The sequence below is a fragment of the Ammospiza nelsoni genome, chromosome 1, assembly GCF_027579445.1.
Source record: "Ammospiza nelsoni isolate bAmmNel1 chromosome 1, bAmmNel1.pri, whole genome shotgun sequence".
In the NCBI taxonomy this organism is placed as follows: Eukaryota; Metazoa; Chordata; class Aves; order Passeriformes; family Passerellidae; genus Ammospiza; species Ammospiza nelsoni.
In genome coordinates this window covers 7,239,860-7,264,596 of record NC_080633.1, presented here as the reverse complement: position 1 = coordinate 7,264,596, position 24,737 = coordinate 7,239,860, and the positions used below count along the sequence as shown (strand labels likewise).

At 41.6% G+C, this 24,737-nt stretch overlaps 1 protein-coding gene across 2 annotated transcripts in view; it reads left to right on the top strand.

Annotated features, from left to right (window-relative positions):
* The window catches only part of KMT2C (lysine methyltransferase 2C), a 187,666-nt gene that overhangs the window by 52,190 nt on the left and 110,739 nt on the right, over positions 1-24,737 (top strand). For both annotated transcript variants that reach the window (XM_059469749.1, XM_059469741.1), the window contains exons 3-5: positions 6,834-6,972; positions 20,297-20,503; positions 23,782-23,921. In XM_059469749.1, the coding sequence (XP_059325732.1) occupies positions 6,834-6,972; positions 20,297-20,503; positions 23,782-23,921 (486 nt within the window). The remainder of the gene's footprint in view (positions 1-6,833; positions 6,973-20,296; positions 20,504-23,781; positions 23,922-24,737) is intronic.

Below are 24,737 nucleotides of genomic sequence, written 5' to 3'. Positions count from 1 at the left end.
TTGGAGTCCCACAAATACCTACCCTGGTAGCCCTTTTCTAGGTCAGGTTCAAAGGGGAAGAACATAGTGGGTAAAATGAACTTATTTATGATAATAAAAGAGGTACCCATTAAATGACTCTTAATTCAATAGTAGTTCATGTAAAAGAACATGCAGGGCAAAATTACCATCCTGCTTTTATGTAAACAAAAATCACTCTCAGATAGCTTTTGCTACCTGAGCAATTGGTGCTTCAGTTCTTCTGAGAATTGCAGAAGCTTTCATAAGTCAAAGAGAGAAGGAAATTCTAGGAATTACTGGCAAAGGGATAAGCAGAATGAAGCATCAGTGAGGGTTTTTGTCTCTTTTTACTGTTTCTTTATAAACCCTTGGCATATTAAATGCCACGTGCAGTTCTGCTTTGCCTTCTCCAAAAGGATGAGCTGTAATTGGGAAAGTACAGGAAAGGCCAACAAGTATGGCAAGAAGTAATAACTTCTGTGTGGGGATCAGTTAAGGTAAAACCCTCAATCTGAAGTGATTTCACTGAGGAGGAATGTAATAGGGTCCAAAAAATGATGAGTGGTGTGGAGAAAATGAACAGGGCACAATGACTCACGTTGTTGTGCAGCACAGAAATTAGGGGACATCAGGTGGTGTTCATAGAGTGCAGGGGCAGGTGCATTTGCACTCAGCAGCTGCTGCAATTACAGAATTCATTGTTCCTGGATGCTTTGGGCATGAGCAGCTTGACATGGGTTTCAAGAAGACCTAAACAAATAAGTAGAAAAATAATCAGATCAGTGCTGGTGAATACCACTCCTGGCTTAGTCGTGGAGGTTCCATGTTTTGATTATCCATAATCTGGTTTCATGTTTTTTAGGTGATCAGAATTTAAATGGTCCCACTTTGAGAATCTTGGTTTTATTTTATAACTAATACAAAATTTGCATTTATTTTCTGTACAAAATGTGTTTAACAGTTAAGAACTTACTGAATGAGAGGTATCAAAATATACAGTGGAATGTAAAAAACTTCAGGTTTTTTTCTTGTCTCTGTCTAACACCTGTTGCAGTAAGTAAATCAGAGAATTATAGAATAGTTTGGATTGGAAAGGACCTTAAAGATCATTTAGTTCCAACCCTCCTGCCATGATCAGGGACCCACAGACCACGTTTCTCAAAGCCCCATCCAACCTGGCCTTGAGCACTTCCAAGGATGGGACATCCCCAGCTTCTCTGGGCAGCCTGTGTCAGAATCTCACCACCTTCACAAGAAGAATTATTTTCTAATAGTAATCTAAAACTACCCTCTTCTAGATTATTGTAAAAGATTTCTGCACCTAAGAGATCTGTGCATGTGACTTCCTCAGCCACTGGCAGGAGAGGTGATGCTGCTGTCAAATTGTGTCCAGAGCAGTAACAGAATTATGAACTCTGAATACTGGAAACTTGTTTTGTTCCTAAACTGGGACAGTGAGTGAAACTTGCTAATTGCAGTACTGGGTAGTGTCATGGTTTATCCCAGCTGTCTGCTCAGTACCACACACGTGCCCCCTCACTCCTTGTCCCACTGGGATGGGGAGGAGAACTGGATCTAGGTAAAACCCCAGGGTGAGCCCCTGGCACAGGTTGCCCATGGGAGCTGTGGCTGCTCCATCTCCCTGAATGTTCAAGGATGGATTGGATGGGGCTCTGAGCAGCCTGGTCTAGTGAAAGCTGTCCCTGCTCATGGCAGGAGGTTGGAATTGGATAATCTTCAAGGTCCCTTCCAACCCAAACCATTCTGTGATCTATTGGGCATGGTGTTCTATGGTTTGGAGTATCCCTCTGGCCAGTTGGGATCAGCTGCCCTGGCCATGCCCTCCCCTGGCTCAGTTTTGCATCTCTTTGCTGGCAGAGCATGGGAAACTGAAGAGTCTTTGATTTAGAGTAAACATTGTTTAGCAACAACTAAAACATCAGTGTGTTACCAAAATTAAATCTCATCCTAAATCCGAAACACAGCACCATACCCAATACTGAAGAAAATTGACTATGCTAGCCAAGCCCAGGACAGGTAGGGATTTTAAACTCATAATTTGCATTCCCTTGCTTTAAGGTTTCTTTTCATATTGTTGCTACACTGACCAGGTTTTTGTCTGTCAGAGCTCCTGGAGCATTTTGGTGTGTTTGTAGTTCTGCAGACCCCTGTGGGGCAGGGTAAAGCACCTGGTGCCATTGGCTGCTTCCTGACACAGCACTGCCCCTTCCTTGTGCAGAAATAGCTGTGGCTGCCTTCAAAAGCTCCTTATTCCCTCTCACAGAACATCTTGGTAGGCAACAGTTGAGACCCCTGGGATCTCCTACTGTGTTTGGTGATCTTGGTATTTTCCAGCCTGCAATACTTTCTGTTTTTAGTGAAAGTTTTGGAAGCTCATGACATGTGCTTCATTGTCTGCCTAATCAGTAGGTCTGACAGTAGTTAAATAGTCAACCTGCTGCACCTAAATATTAATTTAATAGTAGAATATTAATTTTATGTTTATGACAGCTCTTTGGGGTTTGTTTGGGTTTTTTTTTAAGTGTCACTTCATAATGAGTATTATAATATCTTAAAGATTTTTTTTTCTGGTAGAACTCTTACAGTATTTTTAGGTTTTGACTTGACAGGTAGTTTCTGAGTATTTAGAAGAAAATTTTTTTGGATATGCTGATGTCTGTCCTTTGCCTGATTGCTGCACATACATCTCCTTATTCTGCTTTATGTTTACCAATTTAGCTTGTAGAATAGGACCTTGTGATTGCAAAAAATGGAAAAGGATTGTTTGTAAAGAAACAAAAGAACATTTAAGATCTTAAGTTGATGTTTCTTCATCACATCCCCAAAGAAAGCTGTGATCCTGTAATAAAATCCCAGCCATCCCCAGTTTCCTGCTTTCCACAAGCCCTGCCACAGGTGGAGGGCTCTCAAAAACCAGGGCTGCCCTCCTGAGCCTGCATGTCCCATGTGTGTCTCACATGGAGAGAGGCTTCCAAGGACTTTGGAGATAGAGCAGGAAATTAGCAGCACAATTATTACTCAGAATGTTGTAAATCTCTGCATAAGACATGTAAATAAGGAGACCAGCTCCCCTTAGGAAGGTGGGTAGTCAACATAATCAGCTGGGGGTGCTATGTGCTGTTTGTTATTTTCTTTGAGTGTTCTCTGCATTCTGCACTATAAAGGGGAATAAAAATAATAAGAAATCTTTGAACCTCTTTGTTTTTCTCCTCCTTGAAAAACCCAAATTAAAACTTGAATAGTGTTAAAAGATAAGGATTGTCTTTTCACCACTGCATACATATTACTGAAGTAAATGTGATGGAGATGTTAATTAAAAGAGAAAATTAATACAAGTGCTGTAAATCTTACCAGTCCCAGTGACTTCCCTGCATATCTGTCCCCTGTCACTGTTAGGCAACTTGATTTTTTTTCCCTTGTATTTCATGTCTCCATCCTTGGAGATGCTCAAAAACCATCTGGGCAGCTGGCTTTGCTGGCCCTGCTTGAGCAGGGGTTTGGACAAGGTGGCTCTGGGCTGTATTCCAGCCTCTACCAGATGTGATTCTGTGAGTTACTCAAGTTGGGTAGCATGTGGAAGTCTCAAGCCTTTTGATGGCCCATGTGGACAGGAACTTTAGTCCTTGTACTTTTGGAGGTTTTCTTTTAATAGGAAAAGTAAACTTTCCTGTCCTCAGCAGCCAGGTGAGAAAAAACTATGAATGCAATTGTATTCAAGTAAGAAAAAAATTTAAGTGCAGTGTTTCCTAGTATTTTCCTAAAGTTTCAGTAAAGGGTAATGACATAAAAACTAACTTAGAGACTCTGGGGAATTGTACAACTAGGTTTTAAAATCTCAGTCTCCCCACTAACCACTATACAGAGGCAAGACCTTCATGGTGCCAGAAACAATCATGAGAAGAGGATGCAAAATAAAGCATTACATATGAATCTGCAAATGAGCTTCCCATCTATTAATCATCCATGGATCTTTCATTCCCAGTAGCTTCAAAGTAGAATGTCATAACCAAATCTGATGATGTTCATTAAGCATACTGTGCCAGCTGCTTCCAAGAACATCTCTGAGTTGTATCTGAGATGTCTCCTTGCCAGGCCGCTGCTGAGATCCTAGGAATTTGACTCATGAAATGCATGAAGTGCTCCTGTTCTTCCTTCATCTTCCGCAGGAAAACTTTCACAAAGTTTTTTTTTTCCATAAGTAACCCACAAAATGTTCATTCTGTTTAGTGAGCACCGTGTTTTCAGTCTTCCAACGGCATATTGAGGCACAGTTTGCTTTATTGCAGAGACAGCAACTGAGATGTTGTTTGTCTCATTTAGTATAATTTGGGTCCCTCCTTCTCTGGAGAAGCAAACAGCAGGGGAAATGCACCATAAGGATGTAAGCTCCTATAGTTGTCATGTGTAGTGAAACAATCTGTGTCTTCTCACACAGCCCAGAGTTCCTGGGAGTGGCTGAGAGCGCCCCTGAACTTGGCCTTCCCGGAGTGCTGGGTGCCCAGTAATGGTAATGAGCTGAAAGCTGGCACAGAGTAAATGGCATTTTTCCTTGCCTCGATTGAAAGTTTCAGCAGGCACACAATCAAGCCAGAGTTCCTTTTGCACAGTTTAACTGGGTTAAAGAAAGTGGCCGGGATGGATCAGAGCAGGGCCAGGGTTTCCGGTGGTCTTCCTGGAGCGCCTCAGGCGTGGCTGTCCCGGGCTGTGCTGTGGGGTTTATTCTGAGGGCTTTGGCGTCTGCCTGTCTTCTGGGTGTTTATGTTTTGCTCTCTTTGTTGAGGTTGCATTTAGAAATTTGGGGGTTACTGGCACAAGATTGTCCTTTGGATCCAACATTCTTGGAAATGCACCGCAGACCGTTCTGAATGGCTCTGCTGGATGCTGCCTGCTTCGGGAATCTTCATCCAGGAAACATCCAGGGGTGTTTGTTCAGATGTGCCAGAAACTGAGGGTGTGGGGTTTGGGTTTATTTTGTTTTCTTTTCCGTACAGAGACATTTACTATTACAAGGGATGCATTCCCATGGGGATATTTATTTAGTGTAAAATCAAGATCCAGCATGTTTGTTCAGAATAGGTTGGTGAAAAGGATTTAACACAATCCATTGGGATTTTGGACAGGTAGTCACTTTGGATGTTTCAGGTGCCCAAAAAACATTTCAGATGTATGTTACTGAGTTGTTTAACTGAAGTAGGAGATGCAGTTTCAATTTGCACCAGCTCAGATAAATACTTGGAACACTCAGTCATAACCAGGAATTATTTTTTTTCCTTTATATTGTTTTTCTCGTCACTGTGGTTTGAGGTGTTCACTGAGGGTTTTAAATGTTACACATTGTCTTCCTAAATGAGTTCACGTTAGGTTAAAGAAAAATCTTCCTTCCAATCTCTGTGCATGAAACAAGACAGATTTCCCATTTTCCATGTGCTGTAGCAGGCGTATGATTTCAGTATTTCAGACCAAGCTGCACAGTTTTATGTTCTGAGAATTTTCCTCTCTTTTCTTGGTTTTATTTATAAGATTAAAGCTTGTAGCAGGTTTTTATGCGTGCCCACCCATGTGGCAGATTCTTCTACCCTTTCATTTCTCCACTTGTCATTTATCCTTTGCAATATTTAATTATATTTTGACACGTATGTTAATTTTTAAAAAAATGTGAATATATCTTCTGCTGAAGTTTTCTAAATAATCTGCTGCTTTACTCTAACTGGACTTCTTTGCAAGAGCTGTATGTACTGGCCTGTGAGCTCAAACCCATGTTCACTGGGAATTTTGAAGGGGACCAAAATGGCAATGCCATGAGACAGATCTAGAAGCCATGGACACAGGCAGCATGAGGCACATGTATCTTAAGCTGGATATGTCAAAGCACATCTGTCAGAGTCTTGTGATTTTTATGTTGCTTAGGTTTCAAAATCAAAGTACAGAGGAGTGCAGAAACACCAAATTCTGTTGCTGTACAGCCTTGAACCTTGTTCTGTGCATTCTGGTGTACTTGGAGCAGCACTTTTCCATGTCCTTCTGGTAAATCCCTGACTCACTCCAAGCAAAGGGGGAAATGATTGGGAAGAGGATTTAAAGTTGCACAGACAGTGGCAACTTCACATTTCATGTTTCAGAGTAAAACCAAACTTTCTAGTCAAATCTAGTGTTGTCAGCTAGATGTATATATTTTAATTTATATATAATTATACATTTATATAGATGTATACATTTTTATGTCTGACAACTTAATTTATATAGAAGTGTGCTAAAAAATTGGTTATTTTCCTTCAGTTCAGAATGAAGTTTAAGCTGGCATAAACCACGTCCTTCATTCCTTCACTTCCTCAACCCTGTGCCAGCATAGTTAGTGTAACCAGAAACGAATTTGCAGGGAATTGAACAAAGTGAAAGGTAATAGGGGAGGAAAAAAGGTTTAATATACCCCAGAGTAGCATGCTCACTGTGATGTTTGTTCAGAGCTGACACAGCAGGTGCATAAGAGATGTGGGGGGAATGGAAATGCCTAAAACCCCAGGCTTGTATGAAATTTGTCACTGAACAGCTCTCCCCTTGCCCCATTCCTTGTTGCTATTGAACAGCTTTAGTTCACAGTGGTGCTTTGTGTTATGGAAATAATGTTGTTAGCGTCCAGTTCCATGTTTTAGTTAGGTGTGATAATTTCCCATTCTGCTAATTTTGTTGTGTGGCAAAAGATATTTACATGGGTTAACCTATAAATAAAACGGGTGTTTTCTGTGCAAGGAAAAGCTTCCAGATGCAGATAAAGTAATAAATCATTTTTTTGTTTGTTTTGTTTGTTTCCCCAGAAGTCAAAGAGCAGTCTGCAGAGGAGGATGCCCAGGCAGAAGTGGAGAGCACCAAGCAGCTAACACCAGTCCTTCAGCACTCCGTGTCCGAGGAGTCCGCGAGCTCCACCGCCTCCGTGGGTGTGGAAGCCAAAACCAGGTGGGTGAGAGAGCCAGGAGGAGGTGGCTGCTGAGTCAGGGGCAGGGCTGGGGCTTTGGGTGCAGAGTGCTCAGGGCACAGGGCTGGGACTCGCTGTCCCTGCTTTGAAGTTTGGGGCTGTGCTTTAATTGGCGTTCGGGGAGATCAAGGTGAGAAGCGCGTTCCGTGAGTGCTGTCCTCACAGGGCTCTGGGAAAGCCTTGAGTTACAGCTGGGTAAATGAAAGGAGGCATAAGTGATAGGAGATAAAATGTGATTACTGAAGCTTTCCTGCTGTGTAGGAAATGATGTATTAGCAAATTTATAGAAAGTTATTTTTTGATGTTGCAGCTTGTATTAGTGTATTTTCAGGAACAAAGTAAACTAAATCTCTTGCCATGTCTCCTTGCTCTTCCTTGTTTTGGAATTTATAACAGAGAAAATAACATCTGTATTTTTTAATATTTTTATTAAAACAAATGAGCCTAAAAGCAGTGAAAGTATTAATTATGTTACATGAGGGAAACCAGAGCACACTGTTTGAATGGTGTCACACAATTCCAGCAGAGCTTCTCTGGTGAAGCTCTGATAAGAGCTTCTCACCCAGTTGCAGGTCTCTCCTGCTGCAGAAGGTGCTCTTACCAGCTACCAGACAGTTACAGGTGTAATTATATTTTGACAGACTTGGAGAGAATTGTCGTCATCATTTCTCTTCTTTCTAATCCAACACAGAGCATATTTTCCATGCACAAAAAATTACTTAATCTACTTGATGCATATATAATTTTCGTGTTTTACATGCTCACAAACTTCTTAGATTTCAAGAGCTACTTTCCTCCTTACAGAAAATTCAGTTAAATACTTCTTGTGCATATACCTGAGTGAAATACAAAAAAATTTCTGTTCTTCATGGAATTTTCCAAGGCTGAGATTAAATTGCACTAAATACGTAGAGCAGCTTGAACTGAGCAGCTGTTTTGCTTCATTATTTGACCCTGTTTTGGATAATTTGCAAAAAATTTAGTGCTGTTTCATCCACTCTCTGTTCTTCTCAAGGTTACTTTTTTTGCTGCTATCATGAATATTTGATTACACCACTTTCCATAGCCATAGACTTGTTTCTTAAAAGCTGGACAGCAGTCTCCTGGAAAAACTTTGGCCTGGTTCTGAGCCAGCCCTTATTTGCCCTCAACATATTCTTCCTTCCAACTGAAAGTGTTGACTTTGATCAGCCAGGATGGAATGGCTATTATGTGCTCATTGCTTAGGCTGATCAAAGTATTAAAAGGCTGAGTACTATTAATTTTTAATTAAAATAATAGTGATCAGACTCTGACATTTTGGAAAGAAATGTATTGAGGAGATATGAAACTGTTAATTGGGAATCAGAGGGTTTCTCTGACCCCAGATATTTTTGATTTCAAACTTGGATGCAGAATGGGGGTTAGTTGTAGAAGTCATTGAAGTCCTCAGAACGGTGGAAAAACCCCAGATGTCAGGGTTTCTGTGGAAGTGTTTCTTGCAAAAATCTGATCTGTGATGTTTGATCAATCATTTGTGCCATGGTCTGTGTAGTGCTGCCACTGACATTGTGTCATGCAGAGGCTGGAGGACTGAGTTCTGGGTGCTTGACTCTGTTTTCTTAGGAGAAAATACAGTGTGTGAAATAACAGACTCTGCTAATGCTTATGTAATGACTGGAGGAAGTGTATCAAGATTTAGGATAAAGAGTGACTCCACAGTGCCTTAAAGCTGTTACTCGGGGAAGTAGTTTTAAAGCTGATTTCCAAATAATTCATACTCATCAGCTTCATCTCTTCCTTGGTAAGCTTTTCTGTTTTATAACTTAAGTAACTTCCACTTTCTAATAAAATGGAAGAGTTGGTATATTTAAAAATAGCTTTAGGTATGTAAGACATAGGAGCATTATGAGAGTGTATCATAACAACAGACAGAGCAGAAATTGCCTAGAAAACAGAAAAGAATCCAAGCTTCCACAAGAAGTAGATAAAGGTGTAGGTGGAGCTACTTTTGCATTTCTTTTTCAGAGTTCAGTATAAGAAAATTCAGTGTTTCTGTCTTTGGTAGTGAAGATAAAGGAATTAGAGAAGTACAGGACACAGGGCATAAAATAAAGTCTTTTCCATGAAAAAATTAAATAATTTACTACTAAAACCCAGTGATTTTAACATAGTAGGACATGTCAAAGCTAGGATGGGGATTTCAGTAGCTGAGAGATTAGCCAGAACTTGGCTTGTGTGCTGTTTCTCTCTGGATCCTTCCCGAGACTGCAGCTAAATAAAAACATTGTAGAGAAAGGCGAGAGAGCTGGTAGATTTTGGAACCTCCCTGAGGTGGGATATGGGAAACCAAGAGAATATTGACAGCGAATGGAATTGGGCAGGGAACTAAAGAGCAGATTCAGGATTAGTTCTCAGAAAGCAATGTGTTAAAACCCCATTAAAATAAAGAGAGTCTGGGCCATAGTGGGGTAGGGAGGCTGAAAGGGCTGAGGCGTGTGCTTGAAAGGAGTGAGTGAATTATTGACCACATGTGGGGAGGGGCAATAACATCAAGCAGAGATAAACTCCCAAGCCTGGCAGTGGCAGGAGTAACACTGCCAGCTCCTATATATCACGAGCATCATGGGTTTTGGAGCCTTTTCCTGTGGTTGTTCCCTTTTTTCTTTTTATAAGCCTTGTGAGAAGCTTCTGTCAGGCCAGGACTTATGGCTGAGTGGAATCCAGCTTCTTCCAAAGGAATCTGCTGCCTTGGTTTGTGCTGCCTGCAGGGAGCAGGGGAAGTGCAGCCCTTGGGGAAGGCAGGGAGCCAGGAGCCGGCTGCGACTCAGAGCAGAGCCCACTTCCACCTTCCTCCTCTGGTTCCCACATTGGCAACCCCTGGCATTAAAAGCTAAGCTGGCCTAGAAACACAATTTCATAGAAGAACAAAACAGCTTTTGATTCATTTTACTTTCTGTCTGCTCTTGGAGAATGTGAATTGCATTAATTGCATGTTTTCGGTCCTTTTGCCATAATCATGAAGACAGAACATTCTTAAAAAGTAGAAGCTGAGGTTTTCACACAGCTCTTTTTGATTTTGGTGCTTTGGCCTGCTTAAATATCTGCTCTTGTGAGATTGTTGCTAAAATTACAAAAAAAACCCCAAAGAACTGGCAAAACACCTTCCTGCTTTCTTGCTTCACTTGTAATTGGACAAAGCACGTAATTTTCATTCCAGACCAATTGCGCCATTCCCTGTTATTTTGTTGCTGCTGCTGCTGAATGAAATCTGGAGTGTGGAGATGGAGGACTTGGGTGCTTTATTCCATCAAAAAGAAGTGGTTGGTGAACATCTGTAGATTGTGTGAACAAAGAAAATAGTGAAAAAGTAGCAGTGAACTTCATCTTTGTTCCTTTTTTTAAAATAATCTTAAAGCACATTACAAAATTTGTAACAGAGCAACACTGAGTGGAAGAAGAAATTGTGGAGAGGCAGAGAGTAGACAGAATGGAATTATTCTGGATAGAATAATACTGCAGTGATGGAAGGAAAAGCTAGATTGCTAGGCAGGAGGAAGTTAGAAAAGATGTAATATTAAAATATGTTTAAAATTTTCTTGAAGTTGTAAAGTCAAGCACATGTTTTGAGGAGATACCAATATTAAGATTAATTTTGAAACTGATTATTTCTTTTTATGAACAAGTACTGTGATAGAGTTTGTAGTTTTATGGGAATTTTTTCTCCAGGGAGAGTTTCTGCAGAGAATGGATCTTATACATGACACAGGGCATTTGAAGCCATTGCAGAGTTTTGCCTTTACATTTCCAGCTCTAAATCCATATAAGCATTTATGGGATCTTCCTCTGAAGCCAATGATTTACATCTGGAATGAGGACATAGCATTCCTTTGTCTTCCAAACTGAAGCACTACTTCAGCATTATATTAATGACCAGTTTTTTTATTAATTATATTAATGACCAGAGTGGAATTACTGATTTGGCTAGCAGGGCACAACTAAAGACTAAGACCACACACTGAAAAATGAGAAAAAAAAGTTAAATATTTACTGGTTTTCCATCTTGTTTGTTCATGCATTATTAGGGAAATGGTCTCCAGAAGAATTCTGTGACGAATCATTGTTAAAGCAACTTTTCCTTGGATTTATAGGGCAGGAAGGGACCTTTGGAACTCTTTTAATTCACCTCCTTTTCCAAGGCATTTATCTACAGCTGTCATTCCTGACACAAGCTTTCATAAACTGCTCTTAAATCTTCTAGTAATAAAAGCTCCATATCTTCCCTAAACAGTCCCTTCCAGTCTCTTCTTTGTTTTTACTGTTGGAACCACTTTGCTCACATCTAACACACATTCTCCTCATCCTGGGTTTATTCCATTGCTACTCATACCATCTGCCAAGGATAATGGAGGACAGCTTTGTGCAAAAGTCTCTCATTTATTTCCCCAGCATGCTTTACCTCGTAACAGAAATCCCAAATTTGTTCCTACTTTCTTTGTAGATGATGTTTTCTTGAGCTCGGATCCTTCTTGCTGGTTTGAGTTTTCTCCAGATGGTCTGTGTCTTTCTCAGAGCACAGAAGGCGTGTCACACAAATGGGGCCAAAGAAGGGGTTCACAGGCAGCCAAAATCCTGCCTTTTGCTTAGGCTGAACAATTGCCATTGTGGCCATAATGTGTTTAATGCTCTCATGTAGGACTTGTGCCTTGTGGGATTTGACACCATAATCAGTGACATTCATGGCTGGGCCTTTAAGTTGCACAGACCTTTGCTCCATGATTTAATCTGTCCTGTAGGAAGGTCCAACCACAGAAACCATGAAATGTCTCCTGCCCAGCCTGAGGAGGGGCTCCAGGTTTCTGGAGTTCCACTCTCAGCCTCTCAGATGTTCTTAGGCAGCTTTTGTCTCATCCCCATCCTAAGGCTGCATGTCTCCACCAGGGTCTGCCCCGCTGCTTACAAGTCCTGCGCTGGTGAGCACCAAGCTGGGCACTGGCAGGTCAGCTCTGATGCCTGGACAAGTTTTGTGTCCTCTGGGAGATGGCAGACAGACAGAAGCACGCCATGGCTGGGAGTCTGTCGGGCCATGCTGAGGGGCTGAGGGCAGTACTCACTGCAGCATGGGATGCCTGCTTTGTCAGGGATTGCAGAGATTCAGCATATTCACAGACAGTGGTAATAGTCTGGGATCTTCTGTGTCAGTGTGGAGTGAGTAGAGCATTTTCTCTCATTTCTTCCAAATATCACCTCTTCCATTTGGTTGTTTTTTGGTTGGTTTTTTTTTTTTTTTTTCCCTCCAGCTTTCTTTGCCAGCCTCTTGGGGTTTTTTATGTTGTTGGATGCTCATATTCCCATTCTTTTTGCTAATTCTGAATTGCTCATCAATTTAATCATTGTTTCAAGGTTCACTTAGCTGAGGTTTACTCTTTGTCTCTTGCCTGATATGCAGTTTCCTTCCATCCATTTCCTGTGGCTTCTAGACAGGTGTTTGTTACATGATATTTCTTCTCACATTTTTGTCCATTTTCTTGTTCATTTCCTTGTCAGCTCTATTTCCTTCTTGCTTCCTTTGGCTGTCTGTGTGATCTGTGTTATTTCCCATAGTCAGTAGTCTCATTTCTCCAGCACTCTCCATTTCCCTCACACAGCAAACTCTGTGTTATGCCCTGAATTCCTTCCTTGCTTCCATACTGAATCTGATGGAATGTACAAGCAATTTAAATGGTAAAATCTGGACTCACAGCACCCCAGAGCTGTAGTTGCAGAAATGATCCCTGTGAGTGTCTCTGACCTTTGCCAGAAGGGTGTTCATTCGAATGGATGGTGCATATGGAATCTGCTTTCACTCTGGGACTGAGATTGGAGTGTGCTTAGTGAGGAGAGAACCTTTGTGCTCTTAGCTTCAATGTGCTAAAGCTCTTCTGAAGCACATGGGCTCTGCTTGGTGAGGATAGAGGTATTTAGAGAAACAAGTTTGGGGTATAAACTAATTTTCAAGCTATTTAAGCTGTACAAGCTAATTTTCATGGGGTTACAGAAAGTCTGTCTGTAACTTCAGAAATTAATATAGTGAAACTCAAAACATTTCACAGAACAACAGAAGGGTTGATCAAAGATCTGAAGGTAGATTCCAGTTTAACAATTCAGGACCCTTCAGTCTCTGAAAGATGTTGGAGAAGGAAGATAAACTTCAGAATCATAGATGGAGTGGGGAAGGTGGCTGTATCCTGACTGTTTTGTTTATTTTAATGCAAGAAGCTGAGGGTCATCAAGTGAAACCTTTAAGGGTTAGATGCATAATAAAAAGAGGTGATTCTCTGTACAGCAGAGAGTTGTCTAGAGTGATACCCTTGCCCAAAGGATGTGGTTTGCTGAGACTTTAGGTGTGGTCAAGAGCAGACTGGGCAAGTTCAGGAAAGGGAAACTGAGAATGAGTGTAGAGGAATCACAATTGACACTGAACTGAATGTGCTGAGGGCATGGATAGTACCATTTTTTCCTCCTCTTTAATATCCCTGCACCTCTGCTTGTCCAGCTTAGATGAAGCTTTCTTGAAACTGCTGTTCAAAGCCATCTTGCTAAATCTCAGTAATTTTCAGATAGAAGACCCTACTTGGTATTTGTATGAAGTTCCTCCAAGAGAGGGTGGCACCTCTGTGTGAGTTGGGTGTGACTGTGGCTGCCCCAGCCCTGGAAGTGTTCAAGGCCAGCCTGGATGGGGCTTGGAGCAGCCTGTTGGAGTGGAAGGTGTCCCTGCCCTGGATGATGTTTAAGGTCCCTCCAGCTCAAACCATTCTGTGTATTATGTTTTAATTACCAAGAGAGAGAATTTGGTTTACACAGACAATACTTCCTGGGCAGAGATGCATCTTGAAGTTTGAAGTTACAGATCTTCTTATTCTTTGACTTTTATCCCTCAGAGATGAAGATAACTCTCAGAATTGCATGAATTGCTACTTTTCAGGTACAGTCAATTGCATTCTATCAGGGATTGTTATTTGAGAGAACAAATCAGTTCACATGGACCTTAAGGAATAATCTAGAGGGCCTTGGATTGGACCTCTAAATTCACTTTTTTCAGCACTAGCATTCTGGTAACTCCTCTTGCATCTAGGGTATGTTAAACCCTAACTGAACTTTAAATACTTGTTTAAATTAAAGCTGACACGATTCATGGTGAATAAGAATGTATTTTCTGCATTTCAAAATGTCAGTAAGATGTGTTGTTTTGGTTGTGTTTGGAGGGGAATGTTTTCTTCCTTTGAAATGAGAAGAGTATCATTAAGTTGATTATATGGCTGTAGAACTCCAACTGTGCTGGTTTGAAGAAATTGGAAAGCAGTTATTGTCTAATGCAGTTTAATTGCTTTGTATAAACTTTTAAAATTCTTCACCTGAAGTTCATATGAACTCTCTCCCACCTCCTTTTTTTAAAAAAGAATTATGCTGCATAAGTTAAATATTTACTTCAACCCCAAATCACTATAATAGTATAATAGTGTCAAACCACTTCACTATTTCAAGTTGTTCTGTGATTCATGTACCTATTGGAAGGAGACTGTGCATCAAGCACTTAAATACAGCTTTTAGCAGAGATTTTTTGCTTCTTTCTCTTTGTGGTGTCTCCATTTGCCCTTTCCATCCTTGTCTGTCCTCAGTATCTTCATTCAGAAGGGTGATTTATTGGGTTGTTAATGCTGTATCAATGTGAAGCTGTTATGCCTCACCTAATGAGATTTCTTCAGTAGTTTACTTTCAAACTTTGTTATTATTGAGGTCCAGATATTTACAGAATATTTAGATGATGCTGAAAAGCTTCATCTGAATCTGAGTTTCAGGTAAAGTTTAGCTCTGTGAATATATCACATATATTTGAACTCACACTGATGCAGATCCCTGGTATTGTTTCAAGTCAGAAATGGGGTTTTTTTTCCTTCACTTAAAGTGCAGCTTGCAGGTATTGATTTGAATTTACATAAATGATACAATGGTGGCTCCTCACTAAGGAGAAGAACACTTTACTCTTTAAATAACACAGCATAAAATGAGAGCAAAGGTATTTTGTGCATTAGCACAACTTGGCAGAGCTAAATAAATAGTAGGTCCCCTGTAGTGTTTCATTTAGCCTTTTAGCATATGTTAAAACTACTAACAGGGTTAGGTTAGGTGGAAGAAGAATTCTCAAGGCCAGTTCTCATCAATCTGCTTTGGTAATTACTACAGATGATGCTCTGAAGTTCTGTTTTGGTCCCAAGTACTCCATTTCACTGTGATGAGCTTGATTTTAAGAGTGAAAAATAGATGCTAAAAACACTGTAAATTTCTGTAACAAGTAGTGTGTGAAAAAGATGTCCTGAAGGTATTTCCAGGCCTTTAAAAACTAATTTGTAGCAAAAGTCACATGATAACCCTTTTCACTTTCTTTTTCAACCCAAACCATGAATTAAAGAAATCTTGATGCTTTCCATGTTGAGTTTCTTTTCAGCTTTAGTGCAGTTGTTATCATGGTAAATGGCAGTAGTGACCATCTGCAACTTAGTGTTTAATGTTGAGGCAATGGCTATAGCTAGTGGATATTACTGGAATTGCCATGCCTTGCATTTTCTCACATATAATCCATTGTTTTTTCCTGTTTAAACCTGGTTTTAATATGGTTAATTGGAAAAGGTAAATGCACAGCAAAACTCCTTTGGAAATACCACTCCCACAGTAGGCTGGGAGGGATTTCAGGAAAGTTACAAGGTGAGCATCTCTTGAGCTGAATCCAAGAGTTTGAATTTCTCCTGCTGTTGACAACCTCCCCTTTATCTCTGTGTGATGCTTGGATTCCCCTGTGCAGGCTCTGCTGAAAGAAAGGCACCTTTAGCTCCTCTCTGCAGAGCAGGCAGCTGCAGGATTTCCTTTAGCCTGCCACCCTCTCCGCTGGGTACTGAAAGGGTTGGATGACTTCAAGCATCTCACTGACAGCCATGCTCAGCATAGACCACTTGCTGTCTTGCTTGGAAGGAAGTTGTGCTGTGAGAATGAGGAAGGAGGGTTTATTCCCCCAGCTGTGGGGGCATGGCAGTGCCCCATATCACTGCACTGTGTGGTGCATTCTACCCACATATGAAAAACAGGCAGGAGAGTGAGAGTGAGATACTCTTGAGGGTCACACAACCTCCCCTGGACATATCTGAAGATTTCCAGAAGCTGCACAGTGCTCACGTGGGCACAAGTGCACATCTGTGAGATATGGGCCACAGCATAAACAAAACATGTTTGCATGAGCCAGTCTGCACATCTGCTTGTTATCAAGGAGCCTTGGCTGACACAGGATTACCCAGTGCCATTTCCCAGCTCAGAAGGATCCAGGAGGGGCCTCTGCTTACTCCTCCAGGTATTGGTAATCCTGATGCTAAGGTTTAATTCTGTTAAAGAATAATTTTGGGGGACTCTCAGTTTTACCTCAATTCTCTGACTGAATATTTGCAAGCAAACCAGATGTTTCTCCTCCTCTGGTTGTGATTTAATATTGTGCAATTAGTTGCCCAATACTGCATGTGTTGAAATGAAGTTGTTTCAATGGGAAAGTCTGAGTTTTAGGATGATTCCTGATGGCTGTCATCAGTCAAGTAAAGGAAATAGTGACTGGTCTCCCTTCCTTCAGGATTAAGTGGCTGCAGGGCATTTTGTTATCCTTTGTCAGGATGTGGACAGGGGAGGATTATAGCACTTCAGATTCTTGTCAGAGGGTTGAGTAAATTCTGTGTAAGGAAGAGACACTGATGGGATGAAATAAGGACCTGTAGAAGAGAGTGGCTGTGAAAGAGTGATGGGATCAACATGTTTCTTGTTAGAAAGGGCATCCTTCAAATCCAAGGGGGCAAGTCTGGATCTCCTCCCATGGCTCAGTGGGAACAAACATTAGTTTCAGACATTATTAGCTTTTCTGCCTCTTACTGCACCCCCAAAACCCAGCATGTCTGGTTCATTCTGAACACAGTTTTTCCTCAGTGTTATGTATTAAAATTTCTGTGCATTCAAATCTACAAAATCCTTTGGGACGAGGTGAGGGATAGGAGCACCTCCTGGTAATAAACCACTTCTGGATCTTTAAACTCTTACAAGAAAGTAGCATTTGTCATGGGAAAATTATGTCATTTAAGTTGAAGTTACAGATAATGAACTTTCATTTTGAGTTGGAGCACCTAAGATATATCTTAAATGGAATACTGTTGAGCTGCTTTTTATTTTTTTAGTAGCTTATAAAAAGATTTGTGACACATTGTCTCTTGCTTTTTATCTCATTTTGAATTATCCTGTTCTTAAAATATGTTAATTATGATAACAGATCTAGAGTTTGATCTTAAGATTTGCCAGTATCTCTATTTCGTTATCTTCAATATGAGAGCTCTTCTTGCATCACAGATTTAGATCCTCTAATTGCATATTGACATATGGAAAGTAGATTTGTAAGTACTTTCTGCAGTCCTCAGATGATAAGAAAAAAATCTCTACCTTCTGCCCATACAGACATAACTTAAAATATTTACTGAGCACTTAAAGCTAAAAGGCTAACGTGATGGACTGGCCACTTTGCACAGCATGACAAGCCAGCAGCTGTGGCATGTCAGGGGGCACAGGAGCGTGGCTTTCCTGCAGAGGGTCTCTGCAGCATCCCAGCAGTTTGGCAGGGAGTTCACTGCCACTGTGGCTGTCTGGCTGTGGTTGGAGTTGAAGCCCTTCTGCTTACCCTCCTGGAAATTGTGAAACTTTTCCCCCCCACTTTGTATAATCTCTCCCCTCTATCTCAGCCCCGCGGTGTCCTGGCAGTGCTCTGGGCACGTTCTGCTGCTCCTGTCTTTAACTTTTGCACTGTGTGCTCACAGCCTTCAGTGAGGGCTCCCCAGCCCCCTCCCCGTGGTGAGCACTCTGTTCAGCTGCGTTCCCCAGCTCTGCTGAAGCAGGAGCAGTAGCACAAACCATATGATTCTTGACAGCCTCACAGCTGTCCACACCACGCTGCAGAGTAGCTGTGAAACTCACTGCTCTTGTTGTTTCACTCCACCCTGCCTGCAGAATGCTTCTGCTGGAAGTTGAGATGCTGGAGCTGCTTTACAGGCTCCAGAAATACCAGCTTTATTCCTGTATGCCTTTTCAAATAATACCACTTGAAAAGTTAGTTTGTTTTTTTTCTTAATTACTGTTTCGTATTTCTCTTTTATAGATCTTAACATTATTGCATATTTGCTATGACTCCACTTTAAAGGGCTTTGTTTATTTCTTTGTAATTATCTTCAAGTCTTTTAATGAGCAGTGATAGTCTGTCCTAACAGGATGTATGAATAATTATTTATTCCACTGTGGACAATCTTGTGTTTGTAACTAATGTAATTTATATACCATGGCATTGCCTGTTTAAATCTCTTAAGTCTCCTCACAAGTCTCTCTAGTCTCAACCAGCATAAATAGCTTTGCTTTCCCTGCTTAGGAACTCTGCTTGTGAGGCCATATCAGGTTTCCCTGGCCGTCCAGTGGTTACAGTCACTGACAGACAAATAATAGTGTATTTGTTGTTCTAGCACACTAAAAGCTAGCTATAAAATAGACATATGTACTGTTCAGTGTAACTTTTCACTTTTCACTGCTCTCACACTACCTTTATCCATATTTTCTTGGAATTTTTTTGTCTTCAGATATCTTTTTCTAAAGATTTCAGGAACGTGTCAGACATTTGCCATCAGCTCCGGGGGTTGTGCTGGCTCCTGCTGGTTGTGTGTTGAGGCACATCAGTGAGGGATGTGCAGCCAAGGCCACGAGATGAGGACAAATGTTTCCTAACAGTACCACAGGAAGGTGTAATTTCAGTACCATGAATGGGACTTACTTTATCTGCTCACCAACCTGCATGTTCCCAGTGGTCCATCTGCCTCAATGAAAGTGCAGTCCTATCTATCAACCATGTATAAAAGCTTTTTGCTTCATTCTGGGCTTCATTTTGGGCTCATGAAACACTTCTCCCTTCCTTAGCATCTGACTGTCTGGTATTGCCAGTAGTAGTAGACCAGTTTTCTTTCTTCTTTTTCTTTATTCCTCTTTTTGCTCTATGCTGAGAGCAAAAGGAGCCATCCCAGAGTATGATAAACCAAATATCAGAGGCTTTGCTGGACTCTTGGGGTTTTCTGTTCTGATCTGGAACTTTCCTTTTCCAGTTCCACTTTTTTCTGTTGCTGTTCTTGTCTCTCTAGGCTGAAAAGCACAGGAGGCTTTATTTTCCCCCCAGAATTTAGTAAATATTTTACAGCAGTTTAGCCTTAAGGTTTTCTCTTCCTCCCACTTCACTTCCCTCCTCTCACTCACACAGCACAGACTGTCCCAAATCCAAATGTGCCACCTTGGAGATGCACTGAAATCTATTTAAATGGAATCCAGGCATAACCAAGCCTCTATCCAAGTGCCTGATTCCCTGAGGCATCTTTTTAGGGTCTCTGGGGCATAAATACGAAGAAAACAGAATTGCTCATTTAAGCATTAAAAAAAAAGTGTTAAATGGCCTTCCTTTAATGCAAACTGCATTAGTTGCAGAAGTTCACATTTTAAGTTTGTGGGTATGTTTATTATAGAAATATTTTTCAGTCGCTTCCATATGATGTGACACAAGGAGTGCTGTCAGAGCTGTCATTTCAATCCTGTTGCTGTGTTGTGCATGTTAAAACATAATTGCAAATGGTACAGGGTATTGCAGCGGTCACGGTTCTGTAAATTTAAAATTCCTCCAGTAAAACTTTTAGACATGATTTTGTTTTTAAATATTGAAGTAAATGAGGATGGTTGGATTTGTGCATGTGGTGTGCTCTGGCATGTGTGACTGTAGCCATTGCTGTGGTTTTCTCATTATTCCATTTTTCTCCATGTTAGTAGAGATGTTTCTCCATTTTAGTCTATAGTATTTACACATTGGGTTACACATAGGCTGTATGTGCATCCAGAAAGGTGTGTGTGCTTTAATGTTCTTTGTGTTCTGTAACATTTTGATGCCTTTTAGCAAGCATGTGTCTAGACACACAGAATTTTGGAAATTCTAATCAGTTAAATATAACATGGACTTTTTTTTGTTTGCTTCCTTAATCAAGCACTTTTGTGAACAGAAAAAAGTTCTTTTAATGTAACTGTTAATTAGCTGGAAATAGTGTTTCTGAATGCTGACTTCTGATACCTGACAGCCCATTGGAGCTTTTATTGTCTTGTTATAAAGGGTTAAATTAGCATGAAATTTGCTCTTTGATGGGGTATCCTCTGCTGGTTTTCCCCCCATTAAAGAAGTAATGATCTTCCTTTTTACAGCGAACAACTCTGCGCCTTTTGTTACTGTGGAGAACGGAGCTCATTAGGACAAGGAGATTTAAAACAATTCGGTCCCACTCCTGGGTATGTTATCCCATGGAAAAACCAGCCTTTAAATAAGAGTGAAGCCAGCGACAGCACCGATGGAGCCTGTGAGAGAACTCCAAGGCAAAACTCAGTGCTGCGCAAACAGAGAGGCCAGAAAAAGTAAGTCTGTCCTAAAATAAATGTGTAGATTTTTTTTATTTTGCATGAAATTCAGGAAGGATCTTTACTGGTTCTGTATTGCAATAGGTAACTAACTTGTATTTGTGTAAATGTGAGGTTTTAATATTAAAAAATGTTTGTAAGGAAAGTCAACATGTACAGAAAGCTAGCTAAAAAGAGAACCCCAGAGCAACCAACACGTGAGGGGTAAAGCAGTGGCTGTCTCTTCTGCTTTTTTCAAAATGGGTTTTTTCTTCCCCAAGTGAGAATCTTCACTCTGGAAGAACACTTAAGAGACATAGATGCTATAGCTGCTGTAAGGCACTGATCTGCCTGTTATGCTGAAGTAAAAGCACACACGAAGGGTGGAAGAGGATGGACTTTTGACACTTGATGTGTTATGTAGCCTGGAATGATGGGCAGCCTCTGCCCATTGGAGCCTCTCCTCTTGCCATCCAGTGCTGATTCTCACCCTGGTGCCAGTGCTGTCAGGGCACAGAGCAGTGGTTCCTGCCCTGCAGGAATGGGGTTTGTTGGCAGCTCTCCCAGACAGGGGTGTTTTGTTTTGGTCCCCTGGCCTCTCAGTGACTGTGAGAGATGGCAGGGGCATACCTGGCCCTGCATTGGAGGATTCTCAGTACATGTGTAATCCCTCTGTGATGGGACTGATCAGAGCCACATCTTTGCGGGCATGGGGGTCCTGTCACTGGGGCTTTGTGTTGACTTGGGTTCATTCAGGGTTGATGGTGAATGTGGGGATCATTCAGGGCTGTGTGTGTGACAGAGGGGCTGCAACCCTAGAGAAACATGGGGAGTGACAGTGGCGATGCAGGGCTACAGGCCATTGGCTACAGGATGGGCCAAGTGGGGTTGAGGGCAGTGAGGGGTTCTGGATGGTGAGGGATTGAGGGCAGTGAGGCACCACAGGCAGTGTCGGGTTGAGGGTGGTGAGGATCTGTGGGTGGTGTGGGGTTGAGGGTGGTGAGGGGCTGTGGGCAGTGAGGGGCTGTGGGTGATGTGGGGTTGAGGGTGGCGAGGGGCCATGGGCAGTGTGAGGTTGAGGGCGATGCTGGTGGTCTGGCATGGTGCGTGGTTGAGGGTGGTGAGGGGCCACAGGCACTGTGGGGTTGAGGGCATTGAAGGCCTGTGGGCGTTGCGGGGTTGAGGGCAATGCTGGTGGTGCGGCATAGTGCACAGTTGAGGACAGGACAGGATCAAGGGTAGTATGGGTGATGTGGGGCAGTGATGCGGGGTTGAGGGCAGTGTGGAGCTGCGGGCAGGGCAGCAATGAGGGGTCGAGGATGGCATGGTGATTTGGGACTGCAGGCGGTGTGGGGCAGTGGTGATGTGGGACAGGGATGTGGGGTTGAGGGCAGAGCTGTGATCCAGGGCAGTGGTGATGTGGGGCAGGAATGTGGGGTTGAGGGAGGGGTGTTGATGCAGGGCCACGGGCGGTGTGTGGCACAAACCGGGCATTGGGGGATTGGCTCTGGGCTTGGCCCTGCCAGGGAGGGAGCAGTGAGGGAGGCGGCTGCCAGCTGTGCCAAACTCCCGAGTCAGACCTGTCCGTGGCTGTGCTGCTGCTGCAGAAGCTGCTCAGAGTTCCACACTCACTGAGGTTGCTTGGGTGCACGTTATATGTTTTTGTCATCATGTTGGTGGTGGAAAAGTGCACGTTGTGTAATGCTGATACAGAAAAGTGGCTTTTCTTAAAGCTAATAAAAGTAACACCCTCGCCTCAGGCTGTATTCTATAGGTATATGAAATATTTTCAGAGAAGTCTATAGAAAGAGTGAGATTGCAGAGTAAATTGGGAAGTTCTGTAAATGGATTGGTTTGATCTTGTGAGAAAGGTTTTTATACAGAAAAATGCCTTGTCAGTTGAGTTTTAGTTTTTCTTAAAGATTCTTTAAGTTCTGGTGTTGTGAGTAGCAGTTTGGTGTTAGAGGAGGCTTCACTGTCATGGGCTGAAGCACTGGCACAGGCTGTGCATGATAGAGCATCCCCAGCAGAGTAGCTGTGGATGCTCCATCCCTGAAGTGTCCAAGGCCAGGTTGGACAGAACTTAGAGGAACCTCTGGGATAGTGGATTGTGTCCCTGCCCATTGTAGGAGGGTTGGAACGGGATCCATTCCGACCCAAACCATTCTGTAATTGCAGTGGACATGAATGGTGTTCAGGAACCAGTTTTGTCAAACAGAACATAGTGCTTTGTTAAGGAGGTTTTAAGTGTTGGTAGTGTCAGCATTTATAGGTTTTAGGGTAGATGTTTTTTAAATTATGCAGATCATGAACATACCATGTAATAATAGCAAACTTAAAAGATTTCTTGGGTGATGCAAGAGAGATGTTACTCTTTTCCCCATAAACTAAGGGGTTTTAAAATGTGTTTATAAATGTAATGGCTGAAGTAAAGCATGGTTTTCAGGAAAGTGGAGTTATTACAGGTTAAAATGCCAGTGGTTACTGTATCTACTAACACATGCATACAATTGAGTTATTAATAGCAGAGAGTAATCAAGTTCAAAGAACTTTAGTGGAAAATGCAGCACCACCTTTCCTACCAATTGTTGAGGCATCAGTGATCAGGTCTCTTATCAGTAGGCCTAAATGCACACCCTTAGATGTCTAAGATATTCTTTAGCCTGCAGGAAGTAAAGGCAGAATTGTCACTTCTGGTTTTTTAAAATGCAGTAATCTGAGTTGTGTGAATTGTTTTCTGATGAGATTAGAATTTGGGGAACAAATCAATAAGGTTATAAACTAGTACAATATAGTTGTCTTTGTATCACTGCATTTTTTAATCTCTCTTCCTCCTTTCCTCCAGCTCACCCCACCTTTTTCTTTTTTTTACCATCTGATGGCATTGTATAAACATGTTTATTTCCAAACAGATTTTGAAGTCCTGGTCTTTTTTCTACCTTCTCCTCATAGCTGTAATATTTTCTAGTCACCTCACCTCTGGATGTTGTTACCTCATTCTCAGTTCCAAGGGTTGGGCAAATTTTAATATCAAACAGAATCAAACTTAAAGAAGCATGTGTGTCCTGAAGAACTGGAAGAGAGCAGGCTTGTTTACTGAATAGCTGGGAACTGTTACTGGGGAAAATGTTGGGATAAAATAGAAGGAAGACTTTTGTTCACGTTGATTTATATTTTATCATATTAGGAAAAAATTGTACTCACTTGCCATGCGTTCTGGATCATTTGTGAATATCTGGCTGATTAAACAAAGATTGTGGCCACTTCTAAGTTTGTTTTTCTGCTCCCTGCTACAGATCTCGATCGAGTATAGCATCATGTACAAGTGTAAGCACCCAAACTGCTTCTGACGATCAGGTTGTCAAATTCTGGGATGAACTCAGTTTAGTTGGCTTACCAGATGACATTGATGTTCAAGCCTTATTTGAGCCAACAGGTAAGATCCGTTCTTCTCCATCCTTTTTCTCCCTGCCCAGTAGCAGTGCAGTAGCCACAGTGACATGAGTGAAGTTTTGCAGCTGTTGGTTTGTGGTGCTGTGGTGTTTGCCAAGTCTCTGATGGTGCTTTGGTAGCTTTTGCCTGTGTCAGGTTTTGTTTTTGTAGTCTTCCCTCCAGAAAAGAGAATCCTCAGCTTATTGTGGGGAAGTGTTTGTAATCTGCTGCTGAGCTGGTGTTCAGGTAGTAATACCTTTAGTACCATGATTCTGTTTTGGGGAGAAAAGGGAAAAGGAATGAGGCACAGCTTCATATAATTCTCCGAAATGTTAGTCCTCTGATGTTACCTGATCTCCTGCAGCAAATTTTACTGGAAACAATGGAATAGAAGATTTAGAAGAGCAGTGGAGGCATAATGCACATGCATATTTCCAGAATCTGCAGTTTTTTTGTCAGAAAAACGTCTGGTTTATCATCTGCTCTTTCATTTCAATTGAACTTTTCTATATTTAAGTTATTAATTACTTTCAGAAGGCATCTGTGTTCAAGTGATTTGATGCCAGTAGTCCATTCACATTTTTTGCTCCAAAAAATGGAAATACATTTACATAATAATAAAAATGTCACTCTTTTATGAGTGTGGAAACTTGTTTCAAGGTCTCATTCAAAGAAAAAACCAAAATGCAATGGTTTTGTTGCAGCAGTTTTACTATAGTGGATGTTGTTGCATAGGTGTAGATTTATCATTCTACATTTTTAAAGTTGCTAATATTTCTAAATGACTCTTCCCAAACCCATATAGAGATTTTTGGGATTT